Source organism: Hyla sarda, chromosome 4 (assembly GCF_029499605.1).
Source record: "Hyla sarda isolate aHylSar1 chromosome 4, aHylSar1.hap1, whole genome shotgun sequence".
NCBI lineage: Eukaryota > Metazoa > Chordata > Amphibia > Anura > Hylidae > Hyla > Hyla sarda.
The window spans coordinates 138396423-138415920 of NC_079192.1; the positions used below are offsets into that span (position 1 = coordinate 138396423).

The 19498-nt window shown below is 42.0% G+C and overlaps 1 protein-coding gene across 1 annotated transcript; it reads left to right on the plus strand.

Annotated features, from left to right (window-relative positions):
- Nucleotides 1-1054: 1054 nt before the first annotated feature.
- MYEF2 (myelin expression factor 2) lies at nt 1055-18302 on the plus strand. Its single transcript, XM_056572283.1, has 18 exons — nt 1055-1486; nt 6945-7147; nt 8140-8192; nt 9023-9030; nt 9117-9210; nt 10363-10551; nt 11276-11429; nt 11659-11708; nt 11790-11850; nt 14388-14489; nt 14570-14611; nt 14701-14772; nt 15588-15692; nt 15768-15866; nt 16261-16329; nt 17147-17343; nt 17646-17697; nt 17796-18302. The coding sequence occupies exons 1-18, from the start codon at nt 1362-1364 to the stop codon at nt 17957-17959; spliced, it is 1839 nt and encodes a 612-aa protein (XP_056428258.1). The 5' UTR covers nt 1055-1361; the 3' UTR covers nt 17960-18302.
- Nucleotides 18303-19498: the final 1196 nt, after the last annotated feature.

The following is a 19498-nucleotide window of genomic DNA, read 5'->3' on the forward strand; positions in this document are numbered from 1 at the left end:
ATGTGTCTCAGTGTGTGGGGTCCGACCGCAGACATCTCAGCTCCATGCACCAATGCTGCATCTCTAGCTCTCCCCTAGAGATCGATGGAACGGGCATATCGGCCGCAGCTTTGTGCCGAAATCGACACAGCCCTGTTCATGAGGAGAGCGGGGTGATGTGCAGGGGATTGCGGGGGTCCCCAGCGGTCAGACTACCCACAAGGTCCTCTGCACAGTGCCCAGGCCAATAATAGGCTCTATGGGGAAGATTTATCGAAACCTCTGCTGAGGAAAATTTGGCAGTAGCCCACTGCAACCAATTAGATCGCTTCTTTCATTTTGCAGAGGCCTTGTTGAAAATGAAGGAGGAAACAGCTGGTTCTGGGATAACCTGGCAAGGTTACCTCAGTATTCCGGCAGAAAAATCATGATGATGTTGTATGTTATGTAAAGGACCTGAAGAAGAAGGATGAACCTTTGAAACGCGTTGTCCCATGTGCAATGCAAGTTGTATAACTTAATAAAGTCTGCTATTGTTCACTACTCTCGGGTGTGCGCCTCTAGCCAAAATCGGATTTTTCTGCCCTAATACTGCGGTAACCTCACCAGGTTATCCCAGAACCAGCTGTTTCCTCCTGTATCTTCACCGCTGGCTCAGCGGGACCGACGGCCGGCAGCCTACCGATCCTGCAACCTGTTACACGTGATCGCCAGTGTTGTGCCTGCCAGCACAACACCCATAGGTGAGCAACTTTCCTAGTTTTGAAGAACTGTCCAACCCCAAAGAATTGGGAATAACTGCACTATATTGTGCCATCTGTTTTTCCCCCCTCTCCACTTGTTGAAAATGAAAGCAGCGAGCTGATTGGTTCCTATGGACAACTTTTCCTCAGGACATGTTTTGATGTCTCCCCCTATAACCAGTGCTGATCAGGGTTGAGGGTCAGACTGGGCTCCTGTGCTACAAAGCAAGCAAGTTCTTCATTGTACGGTTTCAATACGTTTTTTTTTTTTTTATATATAAATAAAGCTCTTTTCCATCAACAAATGACTCTGCTAAACTGAAAACTAATAATGGAGTACATTTCAGTTTCCCCAACATATACTGTGCTACATTGTTCTCATAAGCTGCAATGTGAGAAGAAAAGACCGCGAGGACAAAGCTTCACTCCCAGCTCCATTTTATTTCTATTGTTCTCCCAGTGTTGTTCGTACCGTTAGTGGACAATAAAGTTGGGTGAGGGGAAGATCAAGTGGGCGGGGCGTGTGTTCTCGCGAGAACTCGCTTTGGTTGCGCACTTGGTGAAGAAGAGGCGTTGCGGCCTTTTGAATCTTTCTTCGCCGACGGTCGCAGTGTGTGGAAGGCCTCCGGACAGGAAGACATGGCAGAGCTCGACCAGAACGAATCCCAGGACGCCCTGAACAACGGCAGCGACAACAACAGCCTGTCTGACGACCAGTGTGACGCAAGCATGGCGGAGGAGAGCCACTCCAACGGGATGAAGAAGTAGGTGCTGGCGTCTGTGCAGGAAATGGCCGCCAGTGGTGGAGGAGGAGGGCGGGAGCGCGGCGCCGCGATATCTATACGGGTATAAGGCGCTCGGTATTACGCTCCCTAGGCCGCCTCGGTGTAGTTCAGTCGGTAATAGCGCGTTTCTCCCTTTACCTGTTGACTCCGCGTGACCCGCGGACCTAGGCGCCATTTTTCTAGTCATGAGCAGCGCGTCTGCGTTACCGGGGACCGTGTCCTCCCGTGTGAATGGCGCTTCTCCCTCACAGTACGCGTATTCTTTTTATTGTCCTTTACTCTGCACAGTCATGGCCGCCATTATATCCCATCCGTGTTTTCTTGTGGACTCGGTGACTGCCGTCTATTGTGTAATGTGGGCAGGTGAGGGCCCGGGCAGAAACATGGCTGCCAAGGATCGGTGGAGTTGTCCATAGCAACTGATAACATTCCAGCTTTCTGTTTGAGGCTTTTTTTGTAATGGAGAAATCAGTCAGGTTGCCATCGACATCTGCCCCACAATTCTTAAATAGGTTTAGGTAAATCTACCTTATAATGCAGTGTTTCTCAACCAGGATGCCTCCAGCTGTTGCAAAACTACAGTGGGCATGCTGGGAGTTGTAGTTTTGCAATGCTGGAGGCATCCTGGTTGGGGAACACTGCTATAGTGCATATACCTAGAGCTCGGGCCCTGTCTGTGGCCTGCTACCTCCCTCCGGGCTCACACTTCCATCTGGGCTTCCCAAAAACTATTAGAATATATTTCTAACCCATTTCCCTGAATAGGAGCACTTTACAATGCTGTAAAGCCTAGTTCACACTGGCCCCCACAGCATAGTGTCTGTGTGCTGCACCACAACAGATGCTAGCTTTGTTTAAAGGAGAACTCCAGAATATAAAAATTGTCCCCCATACTGCCGGTAGTAAAAAAAAAAAAAAATATAAAGATGTACATACCTACCTTCGCTCCTCCGGTAACCGTCTCCGATCTCCGCCGCGATCCTCTTCCTGGTTGTCGGTGGTCGGCGAGTCATACTGCACTCAGCCAATCACCGGCCGCAGCGAAGTCCCGACTCGGCTGGGGATAGGCTGAGCGGCAGTGTGACGTTTTCAGCCCTGGCAGCCGGTGTAGTGAAGAATTTTGAAGCGTTCTCACACTGCCGCTCAGCCTATCGCAGGACGAGTCGGGACTACACTGCGGCTGGTGATTGGCTGAGCGCAGTATGATTCGCTGGCAACCAGGAAGCGGATCGCGGCGGAGACCGGAAGCCCTGGGGGAGCGAAGGAAGGTATTTACTAGGGATCGACCGATTATCGGTATGGCCGATAATCACGATTTTAGGCATTATCGGTATCGGCAATTACCTTGCCGATAATACACCGCGACCGCCACCACCGCACAGCGTCGCACCCCCCACCGTTGCTGGGCGGTATACCGGTATGGATTTTTGCCTATACCGGTTTATTTACTTTTGAGTACATTATTTATGTTGCACTGGTACCTTTTTGTTTGGAGTATATACTTATAACTAGGGCAGCAGCTAACGATTATTTTAATAATTGTTTGGTTGTCTTTCATCAATTAATTAGAAAACATGTCAAAATGCTATAAAAAAAGGGTTCAGCTGATTCTATTTGAAAAATTATGTACAATGGCCATATTAAACGTTTCTAGCATGTGATCAAACAGCAGCAAATTATTTTTAAACACACGTTTACGCCGGTTGCTGCACAGGATCATTATTAACCCCTTAACGACCAAGGAAGTAAATGTACGTCCTAGTTTGGCGGTACTTCGCGCACCAGGACGTACACTTAGGTCCTGTGTATGACCGCGAGCATCGGAGCAGTGCTCGCGTCATACACACACACCGGTAATGGCCGACATCCGCAATCGCGCAGATGTCCGCCATTAACCTCTCGGATGCCGTGATCAGTACAGGGGGGGCCTGCAGTCTACGGGTGGGCTGCTGCCTACTATTAAAGTCAATCTTACAGCAGAGTCACCTGCACTAACTTGAATTTATAGGTAGATAGTGCAGGTGACCCGGTTTCTGCCGCTGCTCACCATGTGGTCATCGTTCTCGCCGCCAATGCAAATTCCCTGTTCTGTCCAATGGAGAAGAGAGAAATCTTGGCTCTTACTACAGCAGCCGCCCCCATTGTACACAACAAGGACCCACATATCAGCACGGTAAGCAGTGCCAGAAACCGCGTCACCCTGGTGTCAAATTCCCTTTAAAATAAAAGTACTTGTACTTGGTATCGGCGAGTACTGGAATTAAAGTATCGGTACTCGTACTCAGTATTTAAAAAATGGTATTGTGACATCCCTATTAGTAATCAAATGATTGCTATAGATAGTCCCCCTATGGGGACATAAAGTGTATTTAAAAAAAAAGTGAAAAATGAAAAATAAAAAGTAGTAAAAGTGAAAAATCCTTTCCCCCCAATAAAAATGAAAACTGTCCGTTTTTCTCATTTTACCCCCAAAAAGCTTATTTTTTTCTTATAAACATATTTGGTATTGCCGCATGCGTAAATGTCCGAACTATCAAAATATAATAATGATGCCGTACGGTGAACAGCGTAAACGTAAAAAGAAGTCCAAAAATGCTGCTTTTTTTTTGACACATTTTATTAAAAAAAATTATTAAAAAATTATCTAAGTTTTATAGATGCAAATTTGGTATCGGTAAAAAGTACAGATGACGGCGCAAAAAATTAGCCCTCATACCGCCCTATATATGGAAAATGAAAGTTATAGGTGGTCAAAATAGGGAGATTTTAGATTACTGATTTTGTACAAAAAGTTTCAGAATTTTTTTAGCGGTACAAAAATATAAAAGTATCTAATCATGGGTATAATTTTAATCGTATTGACCCACAGAATAAAGAACACATGTCACTTTTACTGTAAATTGTACAGTGGGAAAACGAAACCCTCCAAAATGTGCAAAATTGTGGTTTTCATTTAAATTTCCTCCCTAAAAAAATATTTTGGGTTCGCCGTACATTTTATGGTAAAATGTAATTTCATTACAAACTAATGGTCACGTAGAAAACAAGCCCTTATATGGGTCTGTACATGGAAATATAAGAGTTATAGATTTTAGAAGGCGAGGAGAAAAAACTAAAACGCTAAATAAAATAAGCCTGGTCCTTAAGGTCAAAATGGGATTGGTCCTTAAGGAGTTAATGATCCTGTACAGAAACCAGCGTAAATTTGATATTGCTGCATGGGTAACTGTCTGAACTATTAAAATAAAATGTTAATGATTTACTAACATTTAATTTTAATATTTCAATTAGCCTTGTGGCAGTATCAGGTATGTAAAAATAGTTACATGTGTATATTACAATAGTTGGTCTGCCCATGAGGGGCTAAAGAATAACTAATTTTTGGTATCCAGAGTAACCTTTTAAGGGGTTAAATGGATGTTAACACCTTAAGGAGGACTCTAGTGGAAACAAGTAGGAGGACTCTAGTGGAAACAAGTAGAAAACAAATGTTTTCAAATAAACTGGTGCCTGAAAGTTAAACAGATTTGTAAATTACTTCTATTAAATCTTGATCCTTCCAGTATTAGCTGCTGTATAATGAAGAGAAACTTGTGAATTTCTTTTCTTAACAGTGCTCTGCTGACACCTCTGTCCGTGTCCGGAACTGTCCAGATTAGAATATCACCATAGAAAACCTCTCCTGCTCTGGACAGTTCCTGACACGGACAGAGGTGTCGGCAGAGAGCACTGTGGTCAGACTGGAAAGAACTTCACTAATTCCTCTGTAGTATACAGCAGCTACGTACTAGTAAGTTTAAGATTTTTAAATAGAAGTGATTTACATAACGGTTTAACTTTCTTGCACCAGTTGATTTGAAAACTTTTTTTTTTTTCCACTGAAGTTCCCCTTTGACATAGCATTTTTCCGTTCTTGCACTTTTGTTTTTTCCTCCTTACCTTTTAAAAATCATAACCCTTTAAATTTTGCACCTAAAAATTCATATGATGGCTTATTTTTTGCACCACCAATTTTACTTTTGTAATGACATCAGTCATTTTACCCAAAAATCTACGGCGAAACAAAAAAAAATTGTTGTGCGACAATTTAAGTAAAAACGCCATTTTGTAACTTTTGGGGCTTCTGTTTCTACGCAGAAAGATTTTCGGTAAAAATGACACCTTATCTTCTGTAGATCCATACCATTAAAATGATACCCTACTTATATAGGTTTGATTTTGTCGTACTTCTGTAAATTCTGTAAACGCACGAAAATTTTATACGTTTAAAATTGTCATAATCTGACCCCTATAACTTTTATTTTAAAGGGGGTTAAATCTTTAACTTTTTTTCTACCTATTATTTTTTTTCAATGTTAAAGCCCCCATAGGGGACTATAACATGCATTATACTGATTGCAGGTACTGATCACTGCATTGCCATAGCATAGCATTGATCAGTGTTGTCACAGCAGCAGTCATTCGGCAATCGGATGCCGGAATTATATTGTAAACATGATTTCCTGTGTAGTGGGGGGGCAGCATATTTACCTTGTCTGATCGGGGAGTGACATCTTATTGGAAGGAACAGGAGCATGGTGAGGACTGACAACGGGGGTGGGGGTAGTAAGTGTGCTGGCCACCTTTTGGTAAAGCATATAGACTTAGTACAAATTGCTAAGTTTTTTTTTTTAACTGAGAACTAGGGATCGACTGATTATCGGTTTGGCCGATATTATCGGCCGATGATCACGATTTTGGGCATTATCGGTATCGGCAATTACCTTGCCGATAATGCCCGCCCCAGCCCCATTGCCTCCCCTAATCCCCGGTTTTATAATTACCTGTTCCCGGGGCCCATGCTACTTCTGGCTCCTGCTGCGTCCTGCTGTGCGCAATGACGAGTGACGTGCGCGACGTGACGTCACCGTCAGTGCGCACAGTGACAGCTCAGGAGGACGCCACCGGAGCCAGATGTAGAGTGGGCCCCGGGAACAGGTAATTATAAAACCGGGGATGGGGGGAGGCAATGGGACTGGGGGGGAGCGGTGGCGGTGATATGACTCAGGACCCCCGGACAGGCAGGGGAGAGAAGCGGGTGGCGGCGGCCGTCTATGGCACCGCAAAAGCCACTGCAGTGCATTGATTTAAAGTTCCCGCTTTAAATCAATGATCTGCAGCGGTGTCACGGGGGGATAAATAGCTGATAACGTATATCGGTATAAGTTATCAGCTATCTGCCCCAACCTCCACTGATTATCGGTACCGGCCCTTAAAAAACGATATCAGTTGATCCCTACTGAGAACCATTTTTGTGTCACTGCACCAGTAAAGCTAGACCAAGGATTATCCTCTGGATTTTGTTACAATGCATTGTGATATTACTTGCCATAAGTACTGGTGTTGTGTTGAATAAGATGGCTATTAACTGTCAATATGCTTGTTTTCCCTAACCTAGGGATAGCGAAGAGTCCAATAAAGAAGATAAGCCACTAAAGGACAAATCTGGGGGTAACAGAAAGGGAAACAGGTTCCATCCTTATGGAAAAGATAAATCAGGCTCTGTCGATAAGAAGGGTCAGAGTCGAAATAGGGTGTTTATCAGCAATATTCCATATGACATGAAGTGGCAAGCTATCAAGGACCTCATGAGGGAGAAAGGTAAACGTTGGCTCTGTTATAAATATAAATTACTGGCCATAATTGTGTATCTTATATTGTTCCCAAAGCCTTGATTCAGCAGGTAACCAAGGTAATGTACTTAAGTTTATACCATAATCACAATGCCAGCTAACTGAAAAGTATTGGCTTACAAAGTGGTGGCATTTAATGTACTGGAGTTACTGTGAGGGAACAGGCCAATAACGTAAAGTTCTGATAAACGTAAAAGCAGTGATTGCTTGTTTGTCATGTAGTGACAATATTGGAAGAGGGGGCAATTTTGGTGATACGGTTTCTAATGCAAAAGACTGTCGTTGTGCAGTTCTTGTTTATTGCCTGTTGCAGTGGTGAAATTGGCTTAATTACTACCAAATTTGGGTTGGGTGGGCTTCATTTCAGAGGAAATGGCTAAAAGCCAAAATGTAAACCTTGGTGTCACGGCAGCATGTTCAACATTGTAATATTTGTAATTGTGTTTGGTGTCTGTTGTAAGGTGACATGACTATTTGATTGGTTTTATTCACTGTATTCCTCTGCTTGTAGCTTGCTGTGAAACGCATTGATTTTGTTTCATTTGGATCTTAAGATAATCTTTACCATTGAAGACATTCAGGTAGAAAGTCACCTTAAAACAGTTGTTGTGAGTTAGATGAAAAATTTAAATTCTCCAATGTTTATCTTAACAAGTTGTTTAGGGAATATTTTCATATCTGAATTTGTTTACCAACTATATCATACCAAATAATACTACATCCAGTAATGTGGTGTAAAATCTGGTAGATTGTATTGTATTGCTCTTGACAATGTGGCTGCTTTGAATCCTCACAAGTAGCTAAATGACAATAGCCATTTTGGTATGTTGGTTCTGTGTCTGAGTGTTGGTGAATAATAGGTCATCTGTTCTGTAGAGCTGTGCACAGGGCACAGTAAAGAAAGTTACTGGTGTTAAATGCTTTGTTTCTTGGTATTTTCCCTTTGTATGTCTTATGTAGTTGGTGAGGTTACATACGTGGAGCTCTTTAAGGATGCTGAAGGAAAATCAAGGGTAAGTGCCGTGGGCAACAAGCTGTTTGAGGTGTAAAGTCCCTCATCAGTTTTCACTGTACAAGTTTTTATTTGGAAGTAAGTTTCATTTTCCTATACTGTATTGCAGTATGAATGTACCAAGGCTCACAGCCTGCTACACTCCATCTAAATTACATGAGGTTGCATTTCCATTGTTTCCAAGCATTTTCTCGAACAATTCTTGTTTGCTGCTCAAAGCTCAATGCAGACGTATGTACGGTTCTGTATACTGGTCCTTCAATTTGTTCTTTGCTCAAATCCACTGGCAAACCTGACAGTTCTTGGGATTGTACTGAATTTGTCTAGAATATATTTTTGAAATGCCTGTTGTGGCTTGCGGACTGCACAACTGTCAGTGCTGTAAATGTTTCGAGTCATTGAGCTAGACTCTTAAATTGTAACTGAATAAACTGGTTAAGGCTTCCATTTTTTCTGATGAGACAAGTGAGTCATTGGGTATGGTTTAGGAGACTAATCTGTATCCTGGGATAATTTTTTTTATTTTTGGAACTTTAAAATTTTATATACTTATTACAAAAAGTTGTAATCTTTATATTGGATGCTACAATTGTATTAAGATTAAATTAATTCTAGGATAACATGTCTGACATTTTTATAAATGAGAAAAGGCCCAGTTCTAATAGTAATATTAATATTTACTTTTTTTTTTCTAAATACCCCATACATGCAGCAAAGATAATCAATAGTGAAATCCTGTTCATTGTTTGACAATTCTAAATATGGCACACACTAATTGTTTTCTCTTGTTTTTTTTATTTTCTTTTCTTTCATGTGACGTGTTGAATCTAGGGTTGTGGGTAAGTGTTTATATAGTCATCTTTCTTTGAAAATAGCAATCTGTAAAGCACACAAGACTAAACACAGCTCGCATTTTCTTTTGCAGTGTGGTGGAGTTTAAAGATATGGAATTTGTAACAAAGGCCATTGATGTCATGAATAAACATGATCTAAATGGAAGACCCCTTAACATCAAAGCAGTAAGGACTTTTTTTCTCATTTCCACACTCCTTATTAAAGCCATCTATACTTTGCTTTTAAATGCTCCACTGTTTTACATAGTTTACAAAATGCCCAGGAGAAGGGCTTTGTCACCTATGGAGTTTGACCAGGCTTGATGTCTCCCTACTTATGAATAGGGAGAGATCAACTAGTTAAATTATATGGTATGTGTGTGTATATGTGTGTATATGTGTGTGTGTGTGTGTGTGTGTGTGAGAGAGAGAGAGAGACCGCACCGGGTTGCACCCCCCCCCACCGTGGTGCTGGGTGGTATACCGGTATGGATTTTTGCCTATACCGGTCGGGCCCCTCCCCCACGCTCCGAGTCAATAAAAAAAAAATGTAACTTACCCGTAACTGTCCTTCTCCAGGGGTCATCTTCTCCACTCCGGGCAGGCTCCGGCCTAGTACGCCGTGACGTCAGGTGCGTCGCTGCGCACGGGCGTCACTGCGCAGCGGCGTCTATGCAGCGTACTAGGCCGGAGTGGAGAAGATGACCCCCGGATAAGGACAGCCCGGACCGGTTCACCCTCCACCCGGAATGCCGCCGGACACTACAGGAAGGATGGATGGCCCGGACCACCCTGACAGGTAGGGGGAGAGAAGCGGGTGGTGGCGGCCTATGGCACCGCAAAAACCACTGCAGTGCATTGATTTAAAGCGCCCGCTTTAAATCAATGATCTGCAGCGGTGTCGAGGGGGGGTAAATAGCCGATAACTTATACCGGAATATCGGTATGGGCCCTAAAAAATATATCGGGTGATCCCTAATGTGTGTGTGTGTGTGTGTGTGTTTTAGTACAAATGTGTGCGTAAATGAAAATCTTGTACATACAGTACAGTAACTGCTACTACTGGTTTGGATTCTCATGGAGTGCAGTAAAATCTGATATTAAGCATGTAATGAAGTTAGGAACAAGAAGGTTTACATTCTATGCTTATAGTGGACTATATGGGTCTTTTACTGAACTGTTGTGACCTTGTGCACGTTTCTAGTTTATTGGCAATGTGACATTGTGCATGTTGCTGGAGCTCAAACGGCGTAGCCTCGCAAGTGAGGCTCTTTACATAACATTCTAAGCAGGCTTGTATTATTTATGCCTAAGTGTGTTATAACATTCTTTTTGTAGGATCCTGATGGAGAGCATGCACGCAGAGTTCTGCAGCGTGGTGGTCCGTTTCCTGGAGGTCATAACACAGACATGGGTCCTGGTTTAATGAACCTTCCTCCTTCAATTGTTAACAATCCCAACATCCCACCTGAAATAATCAGTGCATTGAGAGCTGGAAGACTTGGAACAACAGTTTTTGTTGCAAATGTATGTTACTTGGATGTGGTTTTCTATTAGTTTTTTAAAGGCGGAATTGTAACAGAAAATGCTGCATAGGCCTTTGTGCATGGTTTCAATCCATACTCTATTGTCTGGAGCAGTATTTTTCTGAAATTATTCATGTATAGATTTACACTAAATCGGACTGCTTTTTCAAATGTATTACATTCATATGTGAGAACTTGTGAATTTCTTCACATCGCATTGGTGGCTACACTGGAGTCCTTAAAGGGGTACTCCGGCGCTAAGACATCTTATCTAAAGGATAGGGGATAAGATGCCTGATCGCGGGAGTCCCACCGCTGGGGACCCCCGTGATCTTCCATGCCGCACCCCGTTAGAATCAGCCCATAATCAGAATTACTGGCGATCACGGGGACGGAGAATAGTGCCGTCACGGCTCCACCCCATGTGATGTAACGCTTCCCCCCCCCCCCCCCCTCAATGCAAGCCTATGGGAGGGGGTGTGACAGCACGCTCCGGGGGCTGATTCTAACGGGGTGCGGCGTGGAAAATCATGGGGGTCCCCAGCCGTGGGACCCCCACGATCAGGCATCTTATCCCCTATCCTTTGGATAAGGTATACAATGTCTTGGCGCCGGAGTACCCCTTTAAGATTTTTGAGGCGGCAGAGAAATTGCCCTTCCAATATACCAACCAGGAGTCATGCAAAACATAACCTTTTTGAATTGCACTTTTTTTTTTTCTACAGCTTGATTTTAAAGTTGGTTGGAAGAAATTGAAAGAAGTGTTCAGCATTGCCGGAAATGTGAAAAGGGCCGATATAAAGGAGGACAAAGATGGCAAAAGCCGAGGAATGGGAACAGTCACCTTTGAACAAGCAATAGAAGCAGTGCAAGCGATCTGTATCCTTTCTTTAACTGTTGACTGGGGATAACATGGGAAATGGTGTTAATGGTCGTGGTTTTTTATTTTTATTTTTTTTTGGGTGTCTTTCTCTATTCTTTGTATATCAGATTTCTAGGGCAAAACATGTGACTTGTTAACATGTGGATATTAACTAGATAATGATTGTAGATGTTAACAGGGCACGAGTCATTGTAATGCAACTATTCCTTAACTAGTTTCTCTCAGCTATGTTCAATGGACAGTTTTTGTTTGATCGTCCTATGCATGTAAAAATGGTACGTGAGTTTTAAACTAAAAAACAATCTTAATGCATTTGCTTTAAAATCAACAATATTAAGAAAATGCTTTATTACTAGGACGACAAGTCTCTCCCTCCAGATGACTTCCATGCCATGGAAAAGGCACCTCAGTTACCACGTAAGTAGAAAATGGCATGAGCCATGTTGTAAAGCTGGACATTTAGGGGGAGATTTATCAAAACCTGTGGAGGCAAAGTTGTGCATAGCAACCAATCGGCTAGCTGCCTTCATTTTTCACAGGCCTTGTTAAGAATGTAAGAAGCAACCTGATCGCTATTGGCAACTTTCTCTCCACAGGTTTGGATGAATCTCCCTCTAAATTCTTTTCAGGAGTTCAAGAGGCTTACAAATTTTACTGATCGATATACTGTGACATCTTTTATTGTATTAAAATTGTACTTTGAGAAACCCCATTATCTAGGGGGTTATTGGTTCAACCTGCTTCAAAGTGTGAACCCACTTTAAAATTTCATTTCAGCTGTGCTCTCCAGCTGCTCCAAAATGTGATGACCAGAGTTAGTTTACCTGTCACTTCTAAAGACTTTAAAAAAAACTGCATAGTTTTAAGTAACTCCTTAAGGACACAGGGCGTACCTGTGGCTAATAGCGGGCGTCTCCGATCAGGGTGACGCACGCTATTAAACCCTTTAGGCACGGCGATCAAAGTAGATCGCAGTGTCTAAAGTTACAAAAATCACTGTGTGTAAATGTCCGAACTGTAAAAATATATTGTTAGTTTAACCATGCGGTCAATGGCATATGTGCAAAAAAAATTCCTAAGTGCTAAATAACGTATTTTTGGTCACTTTTTATACCATAAAAAATGAATAAAAAGCAATCAAAGTCCGTTCACAACAAAAAATGGCACAAATAAAAACTGCAGATCATGGCGAAAAAAATTTGCCCTCATACTGGCTGGTAAGTGGAAAAATAAAGTTATAGGTGTTAAGAGATGACTATTTTAAACGTATGTATTTTCATGCACGTAGTTATGATTTTTTTTTTCAAGAAATAAGACCAAATCAAACATATCATTTTGATTGTATGGACTTTTTTTTTTTTCTGGGTTAGCCGTAAATTTTTGTGGGGAAATGGTTGATTGTCATTACAAAGTACAATTGGTGGCGCAAAAAATAAGACCTCTCATGGGTCTGTATGTGCAAAATTGAAAGTTATGATTTTTAGAAGGTAATGAGGAAAACTGAAATCCTGCATACTTAAAGTGGTACTCCGCCCCTAGACATCTTATCCTCTATCCAAAGGATAAGGGATAAGATGTCAGATCGCCGCGGTCCCGCTGCTGGGGAGCCCCGGGATCCCCGCTGCGGCACCGCACTATCATTACATCACAGAGCGAGTTCGCTCTGTGCATAATGACGGGCGATACAGGGGACGGAGCAGCGTGATTTCATGGCTCCGCCCCTCGACCCCTCCCCTTAATGCAAGTCTATGGCAGGGGTCGTGACGACTGCCACGCCCCCTCCCATAGACTTGTATTGAAAGGGGCGGGCCGTGACATCACGGGGGGCGGAGCCGTGACTTAACTATGCTCTGGCCCCTGTACTGCCCGTCATTACGTGCAGAGCGAACTCGCTCTGTGCTGTAATAGCGCGGTGCCGCAGCGGGGATCCCGGGGCTCCCTAGCAGCTGGGCCTCCAGCGTTCAGGAAGCGGCAGCTTTAAAATTTCTGCTGCCATTCTGTCTCCTGTTGGGAGCTGGCCACAGATTATATTCCCTATCTACTCCTAACACCCCTCCTGCCCTTTAAAAAAATAATAATAATAATTTCCGAGCTTTTAAAAGCTCTGTATCATGGCTCCCCCCCTTGCTCACACTGTGAGCTCCTGGCTGGAAAAAGTGAGTGTTCTCCACCAGGTGCAACATCACTGAAGCCTGCAAAAGCTGTGCCTCGCCATGCACTTCCTGAGTTTGGTCTCCTGCCAGGCCGAGAGGAGACCAAACGTATTTATTTGCGGCAGGGAACAGAACAGGGCCATCTAGTGTTCGTTTTTTTTCAATCACATTAAAAACATATAAAGACTGAGAATTTTAACAGAAAGTAAGTGGTAAAGTGTCTTATAATAACATAAGGAGCAATACATTAAACGTTTTTAGTTTGGGGACAGGTACTCCTAAAAGTGTTTACAAGGTGATTTTAGTGCTCTCCTTGCTGTTGAGACCCGGAGTCCCCTTAATGGTGCTGGTTCCCCCCCCATTCTTGCTATTTCAGAAGGCAGACTGAGGCTTGACTGTTCACAATTAGTACACAAACTTCCTTCCCCTTCTCTGGCCAAGCACAACATGCTCTTCTCTGCTATACCATCACTTAGTGCGCAGGGTTAATTTGCACAGCTTTTAGTAGTACTAGGTGGTATGAGGGTAGAAGGGGTCACTAATTCACTTGTTCTATGTGAGCCAAAAGAATCGGCAGCAGAATCACATCAAGGAAAGACTTGCAAAAAGTGGCTACTGTTTCTGCTGATCTAAAGGGAGACTGAGCAGTGGATACACTGCTACAAAGAACAGGCATACACAAGAACCTATACGTTATATTCTTAGAGTGTGCTGCACAAAATTGACAACAACAAAAATTGTGCTTGTTTAAATGATCGAGTGCTTTAAGTTTATGTAACTTTTTTTAAATTTTTGTTCCAGGTGGACTAGGAGGTATAGGTATGGGACTTGGACCTGGTGGACAGCCAATTAGTGCAACACAGATCGGAATGGGTGGTGGAATGGGTAGCATGGGTCCATCAGGCAAGTATATATATCTAAATTCACAACAAAATCTATGGGGTTTTACAAATTAAATATTCATACAGTTGGTTTCTTTTAAGGCATGGACGGTCCTGGCTTTGGTGGAATGAGTAGAATGGGAGGTAAGTGTGTCAAATCTCATGTAGCCAGATGTTAAACTTTTCCAGCAATACTGACTGCATAGAAACTTACACTTTATATCCAATTTCAGCTGCTGGTGGGTTTGGTGGCATGGATGGAATAAGTAACATGTCTGGATTTAGCGGAGTGAGCAGGATGACAGGTATGTAGCTTGTGTTTTTTTTTTGTCTATATTGTAAACAACTTTTATGGGGGCACTATTAAAGAATAAACTTGTTGCTGAGTCTGGAGTAAAAGAAAATACTGGTCTACTCCAGTCCCAACCTTCTCCCTGCTTCTGAGATGTTTCAGCGGGACCTGCCCGCTTAGACATCCACTGGTGTAGATGAGCTACTGCTGTGGGCAGCTCCTGCTCTAATGTCTCTGGAGGATAGATGAGCTGCAGGGGGCTGGGCTATTAATACCTCTAGATTTTCAGTAGCAGACACCTACTTTCATGTAAAATTGCATGAAGGCAGCCGTTAGGGTTTAAAATTTAAGTAACCTTATTAGCACAACACCACCAAGATGTGCAGAATTCATGCAAATGTACATCTTTGCAAAGTCAAGGCCAAAAGTCTTAACAGTCCAGATACTTCAGAACAGTGTTACGAAGTTTACTTTTATGCCGAGGAGGTACTTGAATTAATATATTTCCCCTCTATAAAGAAGCTGCATATCTTTAAGTACATTTCCTTTCCTATTTTATACAGGGTAATAACCACAAAAGTTTCTCTTAGGTTCCATGCACACATTTTAAATTTTATTTGTATTCCGCTTGATCTCAATGGGAGTCTGTTGCTCAGTTCACACTACAGAAGTTCTGGTAGATTCTGGCAGTAAAATTCTGTCTCTGTACTTTTAATGAAAGGGCTTGCTTTCTGCAGCTGTCAACTGAGCAGCAGACCCCTTGGAAGGCTGTAAAGAGAACTGTAGCAAACTAATGTTGCTGTGTGTTTTTTTTTTGTTGTATTATAGGTATGGGTGGTGTTGATGACTTCAGGGGCAGTATAGGATCTGGCATGAGTGGAAGCATGTCAAGTAGCATGGCAGGCATGGGAAGCATGGCAAGCAGCATGGGAGGTAAGGAGCTCAAATTTAAAGAGAACTACTTGGGATGAGGAAACAACGTTTCATTTAATGGCCAATTTATTTTAGACATGTACAGAGGAGGCATGGGAAGCACCATGGACAGAGATTTCAGTCGAAGTGACATTGGCTTAAGTCGTGGCTTTGGAGATTCATTTGGTGGAATGAGTAAGTCAACTCAGTGCTTCAATTTTCTTTAAATTCGATTCAAATGGGTCCACCTCCACACTCTCATAGTATGTATTTACCATTTTCGTCATAATTGGTGCAAAATGAAGACAAGTGACAGGAGTCCCTATGTGGTCACTTGCCTGCTTGTCTCAGCCTTGAGGATAATTTAAGTCTACTATGGTCACCTACTATCTGTCCCCCTTGTTGCTAGGCAATAACGTGAACTTTAAAGGGTTTTCCATCACAATCGATTCCCACTGTTCATATATCAATGACCTCTTCTATGAAGTGACATTAATAAGTCCTGGAAAAACACCTTTTAATCACTAGCTATCCAAAATTATTAGCCAACTAGAAAATATTAAGATATCTTATGCGGTTTTCTCCATAGGTAGTGCCATGGTGCCAAGCTTTGGTGGGATGGGCTCTTCTTCACTGGGCCCTCTAGGATCTGGCATGAGTAAGTAATCACATTTTTTTTATTTTTCTCCTTGCTTACTACGTTTTCTCTAGAAACTTGCACTGCAGCTGTCCTAAATATTTATATATTTTACAAAATTTTTTACCAAAATATTTAAAAACTATGGGGGAGACTTATCAAAACCTGTGTAGAGGAAGTGGAGTGGTACAGTTGTCCATAGAGGCTTTAAAAAAAAAAAAAAAAAAAAAAAATCATTCTGATTCGATGCAATGGACAACTGCACCACCTTTACACAGGTTTTCAGTCTCCCCTCTAGGTTTTCACTAGAGATGAGCAAAGTTACAGTAATTCGATTAGTCATGAACTTCTCAGCTCGGCAGTTGCTGACTTTAGCCTGCGTAAATTAGTTCAGCTTTCAAGTACTCCGGTGGGCTGGAAAAGGTGGATACAGTCCTATAAGACTCTCCTAGAACTGTATCCCACTTTTCCAGCCCACCGGAGCACCTTAAAGCTGAACTAATTTATGCAGGATAAAGTCAGTAACATCTGAGCAGTTTGTGACCTATCGAATCACTAACTTCGCTCATCTCTACTTCTCACCTTGTCGAGCCCTTTTCACAATATAGTATTTAACTGAACGATGACATGAGCTCACAGATTCTAAACTGCACTAAATCTGGTCAGAACCCTCACTGCAGCGTGTTTATACTGGACCTAAGCTGACCTTTATCACTGACTATAACAAAATGGAACAAACAATAAACCACTAAACCATATGTCATCATTACTCATTTAAAACCAATGTATATGCATAGCAGGTACAATTTGAGTAATAATTTTGTATGTTCATTTTTAGGCTCTGGAATGAGTGCTGTAAATAGCATGAGTATGGGACTTGGCATGGATAGAATGAGCTCCAGTTTTGACCGTATTGGAGGTGGCTTGGACAGAACCATGGATATGGAACGAGGATTTGGAGGGTTTGGCTCCACTCCTATAGGAAGTGGCTTAAGAGACCGAGGAAACAAAGGATGTCAAATATTTGTTAGAAATGTAAGGAATTGCAGTCTGTCTTATTTCATTGTACATATAATTTTATGGAGAGCTATGTTCACACTAAGCTGCTAGCATAGTAAACCTATCCATAGACTGAGGTTTTAAATATGTTCAATACTTTTCCATTGTGGTTGCTGCGTATTTTTATTGTATGGAATAGTGCACTGCAGAAACTTTGAGACAAGCCAGCACTTTAGACTGAAAGTTAGTTAGCATGCTATAAATGGAGACATGATGCTAAAACCTATGGAGGCACCCCCCATCAAATTTTATATTTTTTTTTTTCTTCCACCATTTAGCTCCCCTTTGACTTGACCTGGCAAAAACTGAAAGAGAAGTTCAGTCAGTGTGGTAAGTTTAAAATGATAAATGCAAAGCTTTTTGTTGAAGCATGGTCCTGAATTTTGCTACAAATGTTAATGACTTTCAATGCTCAACTGTTTCTGTAGGTCGAGTTATGTTTGCAGAGATAAAAATGGAGAATGGCAAATCTAAAGGCTGCGGAACTGTAAGATATGACGTCCCAGAAACTGCAGAGAAGGCGTGCAGACTAATGAATGGAATAAAAATCAATGGTAGAGAAATTGATGTCCGCATAGATCGAAATGCATAATTCCATATTTTGTTCATTGGCATTCCCACATTTGTTCCAGTCCTTTTTGGTAAATACATTTTAGTAAATGTTAGAGCAGAGAAGGCTTGTTTTAGGTGCAAGCCTGTGCTTGTTTGGTGTTTAATGTTTTTTGTTATATATTTTGATTTTTAAACACCATGTCTCTAGTAATTCAGTTTATATGAATTGACTTACTGTTTTTAATAAAGCCAATTTCTCACAGCTAGTTGAAAAGTCTACATTGTGGGGTTCTATTGCTGTATTTTGTTTCTGACATCTCCAGCACAGCCCAAATCCCTCATATTGACTAAATAAAATTAAGTGGTTGAGTGAAACTGGTAAATGTTGGTCTGTCCATTTTTATTTTATTTTTTAATTTTTGTTTTAGTAGAACAAAGTTTTTTACTGCTACAACTAGTGTTGTACTGTCCTTCTTGGTGAGCAGTAGAGATGAGCGAACTTACAATAAATTAGATTCGTCACGAACTTCTCGGCTCGGCAGTTTGTCTTTTCCTGCATAAATTAGTTCAGCTTTCAGGTGCTCCGGTGGGCTGGAAAAGGTGGATACAGTCCTAGGAGACTCTTTCCTAGGAATGTATCCACCTTTTCCAGCCCACCGGAGCACCTGAAGGCTGAACTAATTTATGCAGGATAAGTCATCAACTGCCGAGCCGAGAAGTTCGTGACGAATCGAATTTACTGTAAGTTCGCTCATCTCTAGTGAGCAGTTGTTCAATAAGATTTTGAATCAGAATGCACTGCTTTCCCCCTGCTCTTAATCAGTCCTCCTTCCCTGCCTACTCTCCTCCCACAGCACTTTTGCCAGATGCGTGCCCAGAGCTGTTGTAGAACATCACATTTCACAGCAGATTTTTACATCAAACATGGTCATAAAATCCTGCATGGTACTGCAAATAAAATGCATTTTGTAAACCCTGCCTAAAGGACTGATAAATACTTGTGCATATGACATGGAGCTAGTTAGATAGGATGATGGGCAGGGATTGAGATAATGTCACATAAGAAAACAAGAACTGCACAACTTCCTGTCAGGGGTGAATCGTGCAGATAGGACTCAGGACCCCCGGACAGGCAGGGGGAGAGAAGCGGGTGGCGGCGGCGGTCTATGGCACTGCAAAAGCCGCTGCAGTTCATTGATTTAAAGCGCCCGCTTTAAATCAATGATCTGCAGTGGTGTCGCAGTGGGATAAATGGCCGCTAACTTATATCGGTATAAGTTATCGGCTCTAACCTCCACCGATTATCGGTATCGGCCCTAAAAATAAAGATCGGGCGATCCCTAATAGTAAACTGTATAGGTCATAGTATAGGAGTATTTAGTAAATGAAATAGTGTGTGTGTGTGTGTGTGTGTGTGTATGTATATATATATATATATATATATATATATATATATATATATATATATGTATGTGTAGGTGATAGTAATTTAGTGTAATTATTTGCATAGTTGGATAACTCTTGGTAGTTACATAGGTAGTCCATATAGGTGGTGATATATAGATAGCTTTAGGTGGTT

What these genes read in the sequence shown, in the direction of transcription:
- MYEF2 (XM_056572283.1), top strand. Translation starts at nt 1,362, where the DNA reads ATGGCAGAGCTCGACCAGAACGAATCCCAGGACGCCCTGAACAACGGC. An exon ending in CAACAGTTTTTGTTGCAAAT is followed by an intron (nt 10,552 to 11,275) that starts GTATGTTACTTG and finishes TTTTTTCTACAG; the next exon opens with CTTGATTTTAAAGTTGGTTG. An exon ending in GGGTAGCATGGGTCCATCAG is followed by an intron (nt 14,490 to 14,569) that starts GCAAGTATATAT and finishes GTTTCTTTTAAG; the next exon opens with GCATGGACGGTCCTGGCTTT.